The 12,569-nt window shown below is 34.2% G+C and overlaps 1 protein-coding gene across 1 annotated transcript in view; it reads right to left on the minus strand.

Moving 5' to 3' along the window:
- Positions 1 to 2,786: 2,786 nt before the first annotated feature.
- Positions 2,787 to 12,569, minus strand: part of LOC138701929 (farnesol dehydrogenase-like) — a 31,048-nt gene continuing 21,265 nt past the window's right edge. Inside the window, exons 3-6 of the mRNA XM_069829299.1 lie at positions 11,221 to 11,350; positions 5,760 to 5,892; positions 5,528 to 5,680; positions 2,787 to 3,315 (exon numbers count right to left, since the gene is read on the minus strand). Of these exons, the coding sequence (XP_069685400.1) occupies positions 3,274 to 3,315; positions 5,528 to 5,680; positions 5,760 to 5,892; positions 11,221 to 11,350 (458 nt within the window). The 3' untranslated portion in view covers positions 2,787 to 3,273. The remainder of the gene's footprint in view (positions 3,316 to 5,527; positions 5,681 to 5,759; positions 5,893 to 11,220; positions 11,351 to 12,569) is intronic.

The raw sequence follows: 12,569 nt of genomic DNA on the forward strand, positions 1-12,569 counted from the left end.
TTGTAAAGTTATGGACTGTTGAGGTTGATGACTTCACCCTGTAAAACAGCTAATGATAAGCCTTGGAAATTATCAGTCTTAAAGAACAAGAAATTAGGGGATGAAAAATGGATTTGGGAATTTAAAACCTAAGGCTAAATCGGAAGCTGCAGTGAGAGAAGATGCTGAAAGTCTAAATAAGGTTAAGGCACTGGAAATCAAAGCCAATTAAAGGGATTTCCGGAGGTGATTCATTAAGAAGGTCATGGCTTGATTCGGACTGTAGTGCTGTGGCAGAAGAGATGAAATTAGATATTTAAAATATAGAAAAAAGAGAACCATCTCCTTTTATGTTTGAAATGACCTGAATTTCACCTTAAATAAAATTTAATCTCTATTAAAAAGCCTCGTATAATAGATTGCTTGCATGTTATTTTATGTAGGGAATGACATTTTGAGTTAGAACTGTATGTTAGAACTCATTCAATCATTTTTCACTTTTACATTTTCTGTACATCCATGTTACTCACACAGAATCCTTGTACCTTTCAGATAAAATAGGAACTCATAGTTTCTTCATAATTTACCAACTGGATAACATTTCTTTTACGTTTGGTATGTTTTAAAATTTGTAATAGAATGTGTAATAATGTTGTTTCAATGTTCCTGTTTTTCACAATGCTTTGACCATTTTGCACAGAAAATGTAAGCATGAAATTTTAGTTGAAAACAGTTTTACACATTATAAAAATTAACTCGTTCATCAGTATTTTCAGTAATTAACTAATTGGCTCACATAATGGCTTTAATTTCAGTGATCTAGATTTGTATGTAAGAGACTTTTGAGATAGAATTTATGCTGAACAAAAATGGTGTTGAGAAAATTTTCTTCTCTTAGTAGGCCTACTTACCTCACCCTATTTTTCACTGTTAAACACAACAAAAGCAAGGAAAATTGCTGCATTGTATCATGTCCTTAGAACAGTGGCGATTCGTGATATTTTTTGTATGTAGGATATGAGATTGATGACTGATGACCAAGACAGAAAGTAATAATAATAATAATAATAATAATAATAATAATAATAGCCATTAGGAAAGTCCAGGATAAGAGAGAGGGTTTGGAATTTAACGGGTTACATCAGCTGCTTGTCTATGCGGATGATGTGAATATGTTAGGAGAAAATCCACAAACGATCAGGGAAAATACGGGAATTTTACTTGAAGCAAGTAAAGAGATAGGTTTGGAAGTAAATCCCGAAAAGACGAAGTATATGATTATGTCTCGTGACGAGAATATTGTACGAAATGGAAATATAAAAGTTGGAAACTTATCCTTTGAAGAGGTGAAAAAATTCAGATGCCTGGGAGCAACAGTAACAAACCTAAATGATACTTGGGAGGAAATTAAACACAGAATAAATATGGGAAATGCCTGTTATTATTCGGTTGAGAAGCTTTTATCATCCAGTCTGCTGTCAAAAAATCTGAAAGTTAGAATTTATAAAACAGTTACATTACCAGTTGTTCTTTATGGTTGTGAAACTTGGACACTCACTTTGAGAGAGGAACATAGGTTAAGGGTGTTTGAGAATAAGGTTCTTAGGAAAATATTGGGGGCTAAGAGGGATGAAGTTGCAGGAGACTGGAGAAAGTTACATAACACAGAACTCCACGCATTGTATTCTTCACCTGACATAATTAGAAACATTAAATCCAGACTCTGTTATTTGTCTATGATCCAGACGTTTGAGATGGGCAGGGCATGTAGCATGTATGGGCGAATCCAGAAATGCATATAGAGTGTTAGTTGGGAGACTGGAGGGAAAAAGACTTTTGGGGAGGCCGAGACGTAGATGGGAAGATAATATTAAAATGGATTTGAGGGAGGTAGGATATGATGGAGACTGGTTTAATCTTGCTCAGGATAGGGACCAATGGTGGGCTTATGTGAGAGTGGCAATGAACCTCCGGGTTCCTTAAAAGCCAGTAATAATAATAATAATAATAATAATAATAATAATAATAATAATAATAATAGAGCATATGCAATTAATTTCTTGCTACAGTTAAATTCTTCTAAATGATGAAATACAACTTCAGATATTCTTTCGGCAATTGTGTCGTCTGAAAGTCCTGTCAATTCTTGTCTTTTATTATAGCTTATTTTATTTATTTTTATGTAGTTTTGGTTTTTATTCATTTTATTTTTATATTAGAGCATTTTAAATTATTTATTATTTCGTTTATTCTGTTCCTTTAAAATGACCAATGAACTGCATTTAAGGAGGCTGCAAGGGCACTTGAAAATTCGTACTGTAGTCTCTGACAAGGTCTCCACCACCCAGAAAGAAGGGTCGTAGTATTAGGATATATGGTCACATCTTCAAACGCGGTTAAAGTTAAGCCACACCCTATCCTCCGCATCCTCCCCTGTCCTTAACTTCACTGCTAGAAAAAAACTGTTTGCTGTAAGATATTTGGATGGTTCCTCGGAAAGTATTTCTAAGATCTGAGATATGCAGTGGCGACAACTCACGACAGAAAGTGGAAGTTTGAAGAAAATTATTATGTCGGGACGCATTAAAAATCAAAATCTGTAATTAAAATGTTTTCTATCCTCGGAGGCACGAAATTAAACTGTAGGATCATCCTCATATCCTTCATGGAGGAATCGCCACTGCCCTAGAACTACAATCATTAGGTTCCTGGATGAAATAAGCCACAGGTAACAAGTAATGAATGGGAATTCTTTGGAAATGATACATACACATGCATGAAAGGATCTTAATAAAGTTATTACACTGTATAATTTGCTGTTTTTATTATCTCATATAATTAAGTAAAAGGGAGTTATACTGTATCTTACAATGCACAGTAACATACTTTATGCTTATGGTTGCATACATTGGAAATTAAGTGAATTTTCTTAAGCAGTAAAGGTTCAGTGCTCCTCTTTGAGGATTTGTGAGATTTTCTTGACGTTACTTCTGATATGCTTCTTGTAAGTAAATATTTTACTATCACCATGATCATATGTTGACTAACAATCCATTGTGAGATTGACCTAGTGTTAGATGTTTCTGTTTCAGTTCGAAATGGAATTCACATCTCAGTTTTTAAAACAGTTTGAATTTGAAACTATAATAAGAAATGAAACACATTTTAATGTCAGCAAATATGAACGAGATTAAGGGAATATTAGAAACTTTCATATGGAATAAATTGTTCGTAATTTCATATAAGTTACTACATTTTTAGCAAAAATGTAGACTTTGTCATTGAAAGAAGTTCTTAGAATTTCTGTCCAGTTGGGATAATTGTCAGTTCATGAACCTGTAACATAAATCATCTAATCAATTTGATATTTGCACTAAACAGGAAAATAATGGAAAGAACATATAGTGGAGTTTAGGTTATTATCGTCATTTCTTTCCACAAAACCATGATGGTTATTAAAACGATGATAATTGAATCATTTATGTAAGAAATTATAGTGACAGTTCATTCCAGAAATAAAAATCTAGTCACAAATAAACATATATTTTTTTTAATGATGTATGATATTACAAGAAATGTAAACTTTAACACCATCACATTGATGTGCCAGTATATTTCTTAAAGGACTAACAGATAAGCATAATACATTCTGTAAAATTCATTAAACATCGAATCACATGTCTTGGTGACATCATGTAAGTTTACAGACTTTGACATTGAGCTAACATGTTCTGAAATGCCAATGCCACAAGGTCAAAGGGCCTACAGAATGCTACAGAATGTGATACCATACAGGAATAAAATACTTGCAACAAAACCAAAGCAATGAAACTAATGTGCAATAAACATGACTGAAAACTGTCACTTATATAATAGCTATATGCATTTTACTTTAAATTATGGAAATTTATCAGTATGTGATCTAGAAAAAATAAATGGTAGAATTTTTACGATAAAATCGAATTTAAAGGTACATTATTAAATAACAATAGGAATAATGATCATTGAAGACAACGATAATTTTATTTAAACTTCAGTGTAGTTGCAAATGAAAACTGAGTAGTGGAGGATTTGTTTGAAAAAGGAAGAGGTTGGTTCAAGATTATGTAAGGAAGTGAAATAATACTGAATTAAACTAAATTACGATAAATAAAGGCTAATTCAATTTTAGTTAACATAGAAGTTTAGGAAGGCGAAAGTAAATGATGTAATGAAGGAAATTGGATATCAATTTGAATGAAAGCATTAGCAACTTACTGAAGAAACAAGATTGGATTGAACTTTATTTCATTGTTAATAAGTAGGGTGTGGATGTTTATGACCTAAAAATCTACTTAAAATGATCATTAAAATGCCCTTTAACTAATGGAAAAATGACATAAAATTAAAAGAAATTGACATTTAAATATTATTCACCGTACTCGCAAACTTCTTAAAAATTAGTCACCTTGTTTCAATGACTGCCCTGCAAATCTCGGAGAGAGGAGGCAACTTCCTGGAATTTGGCTAAGATAAAGGAAAAGAACATGCAACAAAATGAGGGTTTTAAGGGAAAACTATAGATTTTAATGAGAGTTTACAATGTGTTTCAATCAGGAGTGGTCCATGTCAGTGCCTTCATTCTCTGTCCCCTCCTCCTGTGCTTCACTTTGTTATCAGATCTACCAGATGAGGGAGTGTGAACGATAAAACAAATTGTGTCCTGTCCAGGATATGGTGAAAGTTTCCCTCCTTCCAAACATAAATTCTAAAGACACCCTGGTATCTACAAAAGAACAGTAGCGGTCAAAGCTCTCACTTAAACTAAGCTGCTGTCAAGCATTTTATATTACTTCCGTTGTGTGAAGTGAAGCCTTCAGTGGAATGAGGGATGGACTTTAGAGTCTGCCCAAACTACAAAACTCAAACTTCACTGTCATTAACTTATTCAGTAGGTAATTACTACTTACCTATTTGCTTAGAAAATGCTTTAACAGACCTATTGGTAAAGAAGAAAATAAAATGCATTCCTAATGATCTGAAAGTTCTTCAAAGTATTAAAAATAACCAAAAAATGCCGAAAAAAATATAAAAATGGCCTATTCAAAAAATTCAACATAAAAATTATTTTCTTTGATAATAACATAGAAAGGATTTCTATATTAATAGGCATCATCCTAATGTGAAAAATAAGATTTTTCATCAACATCCGCCCCTTATTAATAAGTATTATAAAATATGGTGTTTTCTTTATCTACTTCCTCTTTTCAAATAAAGACTGATGTAAAATCTGATTTTGACACATAATATTTTATAATGCTTTACCAGCAGAGTAAAAATTCCAATGCTTTTCACATCTAGGTAATGAAAAGGAATGGGCAATTCTGTCTGGAGTGGAGACAGTAAAAAGACGTTTGTGGAACAGAAGGGTTCTTTGTCGAGAAACATTGAAAAATCCATAAAAGTAGGAAGAAGAAAGAAAGAAAGAAAGAAAGAAAAATAAATTCATGAGAAAGAAAATTTGAATTTACCAAGTTCGCGTGATCTGTACTAATTGTAGATACTGTACCTGGACATGTGGTGGTGTGCCTAGCACGTATATCACAGCATCTGAAATGTCCAGAGGTTCGAGATGAGGATTCTCAAAAATGTCACTGGCCGTGAAGGTGTGTAAGTGAGCAACATCCATAATTTCTGTGCGTACTAATCCAGGACTGATGCTCTGTATAAAACAATTGAGGTTATGTTAGCTGTACATATAAATTACTAACATAAGGCACTTCTTTTCGAATTGTACTTACTGTGACTCGAATTTTGGAGTTACTCTTGACTAGTTCCCGACGCAAGCCTTCTGCCAAATTGGTAACTGCATTTTTTGTTGCCCCATACATGTAGAACATTGTGGTGCTCTGGGGTAAACCGTGACCTGCAATACTGGAGTACAGAATAATGTAAGTTTTTCAAAGAAGTTGTTAGTCGGTAAGTTAAGTTTTAACATATGAGGTGAGGAGAGAGAGTTGATACATTTTTAGCACCATCTATGACAGTTAATTTCGTGACCAGTAATATTTTCAGTCATTAGATTATCATTTCTTATTATTGACGGAAATTTTCAAGTCTGTAGTTATATCACAGTCTACTATATACAGTCACGAAGCTTGAGTTTTGAGGGTACTAGAAACAATTGACTGTGACGGTACTATTTTGCATTGCCTGTAATGAGGCAATATTAGCGATCCTAGTGGTGAGCAACTATCTAATGTTTGCATAGTTACTACGTATTGAGCTTCGCGACTCTATATACTAGACTGTGGTTATATTATTTCATGCTAGTTGGGTTTCTAAATACGAGGGTTGATCTCTATGCTAGCCCTGACATATTTCTAGTTGAACTAAAATTTCTATTTTGCGGCATACAAATGACTGAAATGTATTATAGCTACATGCCAAGTTGCAAGTCTGTACATGTCCATGTTGGCTTGCAACAAGTGTTCAAGTGACCAGAGGTGCTGTCAGTAGAGAAATGTAGCCTGGCGAGCAAAGACCTGTGAATACATACCTATAAAAGAAGGGAATATCTCCATGTCAAATTCACCAAAATATGACTGATGTCTTTTGAGAATATACTGTATCTTATAGTATAGTAAAAAGGTGGTGTTGAATTTTTAAATGTGGGAGAGCATCATATGAAGATGAACATGGTGGTGGCCCTTCGAGAACTGTTGTTATAGTGGGTTATTTTACGACGCTGTATCAACATCTTAGGTTATTTAACGTCTGAATGAAATAGTGTTAATGCCGGTGAAATGAGTCTGGGGTCCAGCTCTGATAGTTACCCAGCAGTTGCTCATATTGGGTTGAGGGAAAACCACAGTAAAAAACCTCAAACAGGTAACTTTCCCCGACCAGGATTCGAACCTGGGCCACCTGGTTTCGAGGTCAGATACGCTAACTGTTACTCCACAGGTGTGGACTTCGAGAACTGTCACAACACCAGAAAACATCAAAAGGGCATAATTTAGTGCTGCAAGATCGACGAGTCACCATCAGGGATATACAGAGAGGAAACAGGCTTCTCTTACCACAATGTGCACAGTATTTTGGTAAACGAATTAGGAATGAAGAAAGTAATTGCAATGTGGGTGCCTTGAATGTCCCAGATAACAGCAAGAAGAGCTGAAGCTCAAGAGATGAGGAAAGCTGAATAAAAGAGTCACTCTTAACAGAATGTTTGCAACTCAAGTGACTTTGTAAGACTGTGAGTTTGAACTATTGTCTAATCCATTCTGTTTACAAGATTTGGCTCTGTTACACAAATTTTTATTTCCAAATCTCAAATAGGACTTGAAAGAAGGAGATTCGGGGATGATAATAATGTGATGGAAGCAATGAATGACTTGTTTTAGTCAAGAACGTCTGCATTTTGCTAGTCTTTAGCATAGTGAACAATAACTACAATAATTATTCATCTGTTGATCATATGATTACCTTAGATTATGTTAAATATCAGATCAGTGATTAGTTCCAATTATCACTGGTATGCAACCATTTTGCTACAGTTCCTTGTTATGGATAATTACAAAGGCCATTTCGTTTCATCACGTCCAATTTTCCAAAAATAACGTTTTTTTTTTTTTTTTTTTTCGAAATTCATGAAAATGTATAAATACTGAAATTAGTATATCTGTAGTGCTCGGGGAAAAGTGCCACAAGTCAAAAATGTTAATTTTACAGGAGAAGGAAGAAAACTGTCTTCACACTGGTTCACGTCGATTTGATTTTCTTCTGTATGAATTATTGTAATGGGAGAAATATTTATGTCTGTTTTCCCAAGCGAGCAGATTTTCCGTAAGTTGTCAATAAATTATCCATGTTGAATCTTTCGTACACTACTTTAACACTTGAATATAAATAATCAGTGGCGGCTCGTGCCTTTCTTTGATGGGTGTTCACAAAAAAAGATATTGGTAATGAACACACTAATATATTCTCATATAGCTGAGTCACACGTCTGAGATAAACGAGTTCTAATATGCATTTACCAAATCTACGCATATAAACCAAAATTAAAACCATTAAACAAGAGTAGAGTAAAATTAATTCATAGGACTCACCTTTACTGCTGTTGTAGATGGTGTTGAAGATCTAAATTTATTTGTAAAGAAACTCCATGCGCCTAGTTTTGAGAGACGCAAACTTATCAATAACTTTATTATTGAAGTTTCTAATGTTGTTAACAAGTTTTTTTTTCCATTGCCAACATAGCCATTGTGCTTAATCGGTCTTCTGTCCTCGTGTTACAGAGGAATGTTTTAATCCTCTTTTAATTTAACACACTCACAATTTCAAACACGTCCGTCTCCGAACTTCAAGTGTTACTGCATGGATAATTATACATTTATCCATGGTTACTGTTTCAACTTTCAATACGCACCAATACAGCTTGTATTTTCCTTACTTTGCTGAACAAAAGACAACAGAATCAGCCCCAGTGCGTAACGGTATTTTGAAAAGAAAGAGTAAAGAGAGAAAACGAAAAAGAGGGAGAAAGGAACAGGGTGCCAGACCCAAGAGAGATAGAGCATCTCTCTTTCTCTGTCATTAGCACGTTAAGACATGTGCGAGCCAGAGCTATTGTAACCATTGTAACAAACCAGAAAATATTCTCGCCTCAGGCTATTCCACCCTGCTAGAGAAAAATTGTGCGAGCTGCTGTCAACCTGTCCAATGAAGATTTAAAGACACACGAACGGGACATTCTCTTGAGACGAAAAATTTAGGAACGTCATTGCACATTGGAAAGTAATAGATGTAATAATATTAATACAGTAATACGTATGATTATTGTTGGTTTTTAAGGTGTTCACGTGCTCCTGTGCTCATATGGAGGAACCACCGCTGTAAATAATTGATTGAATTGCGATCTTACTCGTGTTAATTATGTACGCATGTGTGGCTTACAGCTGTTTCGATGTTACTTGACACTTGTAGGCTCTGAGGATGGTGTCAAGCAACACCGAAACAGCTGTAAGCCACACATGCTTACATAATTAACACGAGTAAGATCGCCATTCAATCGATTATCAATAAATTAATAAAAAATGTTTGTGGAAACTGACTTATGCCACTTTTCCCAAGCATTGCAGATATATCCTTAGATTTATTATTATTATTATTATTATTATTATTATTATTATTATTATTATTATTATTATTATTATTACGTTAAAGCTGGTAATTTAGACATAATGGAATCATTAAAATATTATAAAACAACGTAAATTAAAATTTATGAACAAAGTATCTCTAAATTTTATTTTTCTTGCTTAATATTGCTAGGAAACTTGAAAAAAAAAATCACTTCATTTCTACATTTATTCATATGCCTTTTCTTGAAACTGGTAGGTATAAGCCTTAAATGTGTATTTATTTTGTGAAAAGAAAGCCTCATAAGTGGTGCAATAAAATCACTTTCTGTTGAAGTGCACCGCCAAAGAGCAGAATTCCAAAAACAGATAATGAATCTGGTGATCATCCGCAGAGATGTGTTGGTTACCTGCATAATGCATTCTACTTTCATAACCGTTTTTATTTATGTCTTCCTGTTTTGTCATCAGTTACACGTGGGCCATATTCATAGACATTCTTAGCTTGCGGTGGATGATCAGCGAACTGACGTTTTTCATATTCATAAACCAGTGTTAGCGATATGATATGAATCCTGTACAAGTAATCATTCGATAGCCGGGGCTAGTTTAGCACGCTTGTAGCACGGGCTAGCGAAATGTCTATGCATAGCACCCACAATATAATAACATAGTATTCCGGTTATTTTTATTAATAATTCAAGGTTTAATAATTAATTTTGTACTCTAGAATGCTATACAACGACTTTAAAATATTTAAAAAAATAGTATACTTCATTTGACGTTTTTAAAAAATTCTTGTTTAAATTTTGAAATGTTTCGTTATTATTTCCAAAAATTACAGAAAAACATGGCGTGACACAGAAAATCTGAACACAGGCTCGGATTCAACAACCTTCAGTACCTAAAAGCAATCGTATAAATTAGATTAAAGCATTACATTTTTTATTTTGATCATGAACTTTGCCAATTTTGACGTCCTTTCATTTTTATTTTCAAAATTACAGAAAAATCTGACGTGTTACAGAAAATATGATTACAGATTCGGATTCAGGGCACTTCGGTTAACTAGAATCAGTAATTTTTTCTCTTGTAACAGAAAACATTTTTTGAAATGCATATCAGTGTTATTTATTGTAGTCAGTACAGGTTTACAGAATAATAAGCATGTGTCCTAATATGTGAGCGTGAAAACTATTCATACCTCCATTTCGTTGAAATTGCCAATGTTACTCGTTCTGCACACGGCAACTACATAGGCCTGTAATAGTACATTATGCAACGAGCCTATAATAATAGTAATTAAGAAGCGAGTATGGATGTTTATGAAACGAGCGCAAGCGAGTTTCATAATTTTCATACGAGCTTCTTAATTACCATTATAGGAGAGTTTCATACGACTTTTTATGCTCGACCATATTTCTAACTTGAAATTACAGTATTTAGATGTATACATTTTATGTGTATCTGACAAGATCGGAAGTGACCTTGTTCTAGGTCGTGAATTGTGAGATGTGCGCAGACGCGAAAGTATTGATTTTTTCCGAGGAACAATAATGTCATTGACCTTGATGTAATCCCGTTAAACTTGGTATAACCTTGATTATTGAATTCGACATTGAAAAACGAGATGACAAATTGAATTTATTTTAATATTATTTACAATTAACGCTAATTATTATAGTAACAGAACATAACCTTCTGCGACAGTATTGGATTTCCAGCCTCCGTGACTTTTCGCTAATTCTATTTCGATTGCATATCCGAGAATAATCGATACTTGCGGTTTTATAACGGTACAAAGCTGACTTGTCATTGGCTGAACATCTGTAAGCTGAGTTGTCATTGGCTGAAAACACCTGTACTTTAATGACATGCATTAAAGGACTGCTACCAGGTGTATAATTACTACATTTCGGCATGGTCGAGCATAAACAATAATTCCGCACAACTGTGCATGAAAAGTTTGAATCAACGATTATTCTGTGGTAGAAAACCATAATTTATCAATAATTAAGTTTTCCAAAAGTTTTCTTGACTTCAGAAGTGTCTAATATTTTTCTTGGCTTGGTAAGAAAAACGTTACAGTATTTTGCTTAATAATGACGACAGGTACCTGTTAATGTGTACGATATGTCCGTCTGTGACACCGCGCTTTTTCATAGAGCGTATAGCTTCTCGGGTGCAGATGCTAAGACCCAGAATATTGACGTCCAGCATCTGGCGCCATTCTGATGTATCCCCATCTGCAACAATGAACTACGATTATACCAAATGTGTGACATCAGTAGAAAACTCTATAGTCCCGTCGCTCTAATTTCCGGCAGCCAATTGCTTTGCAGGTCGGCTACATTTAAACGTGTGCGTCTTGTGATTCGCTGATTCATTTCTTAAGGCTCGATAAATACTTAATATAATCGCCCGCCATTTTAGCTCTTTCGTTGGCGTTCGCAGAAAGCACACGAAGACGTTATTTGCCGCTCAATTATTTGCTGAATTACATTGCGTTCGATTTATTATCATAGGAGCTACGACATGATAATGTTTAACGGTGTGGCAAATAAATTCCTCGTATGGTAGCTCGGCAACGTAAGGACAAAAATGGCGAACGATACTACCTACTTAGACTTTATAGAGCCTTCACTTTCTAAGACGTAAGCAAAGAGGCGGAGTCACGCCGGAAATAACAGCGTCGGGACTATAGTAAACTAAATTATTTTATTTTACAGACAGTACATTATATTGCTGCAAATACTCAATTTAGAGAATTTCATTTCGTGAATAAGTAATCTTAGTGTTTTTATTTATAAAAATATATCTAAGTATAAATAAATCTTACTCGTCGTGTAAGCAGTGTCATTTCATACAAATAACTGTAAAAAGTCGCATCAAAATATAACCATGGGTCACTTATATTAACCCATGAGTAACCTGGGGCATTGGCAGCTTGTGACCAATTTTCTTGGGGATTCAAATAATTCGGAAAAATTATTTTTTGCATTATTAAACTTATCTTAAATACACTGCACAACTGCAGTTTTGGAATGCGGAATGTATATCCCATAGGTAGGGGTATGTGATTTTGTGATTTTTTTTTTTTTTTTTGAATTAACGAAATACGCGAAATGATTGAAAACTTAATTTTATTCGCAAAAAAAAACATAAATTTTACGAAGGTAATCTAGAAAATGAATGACGAATAATCGCGAAATTGCGCAAGATCTAATAATTTCAACGAAAAGCTTTAGTCACGAAATTAGTACCGGTTCTTGAAACATGATTTTTTTTCTTTTTGTTCACGAAATATTCGCGAAAACAAATAGATAAACCTTTTAAATAAAAAAAAAAAAAAAATTTGGCTGTCTTTTGAAGCTTTGCGTCAACTGTAAACGACGATCTTACAACGTTCTTGTCCACACCTGTGGAGTAACGGTTAACGCGTCTGGCCGCGAAACCAGGTGGCCC

This window comes from Periplaneta americana, chromosome 6, assembly GCF_040183065.1.
Source record: "Periplaneta americana isolate PAMFEO1 chromosome 6, P.americana_PAMFEO1_priV1, whole genome shotgun sequence".
NCBI classification, from domain to species: Eukaryota; Metazoa; Arthropoda; class Insecta; order Blattodea; family Blattidae; genus Periplaneta; species Periplaneta americana.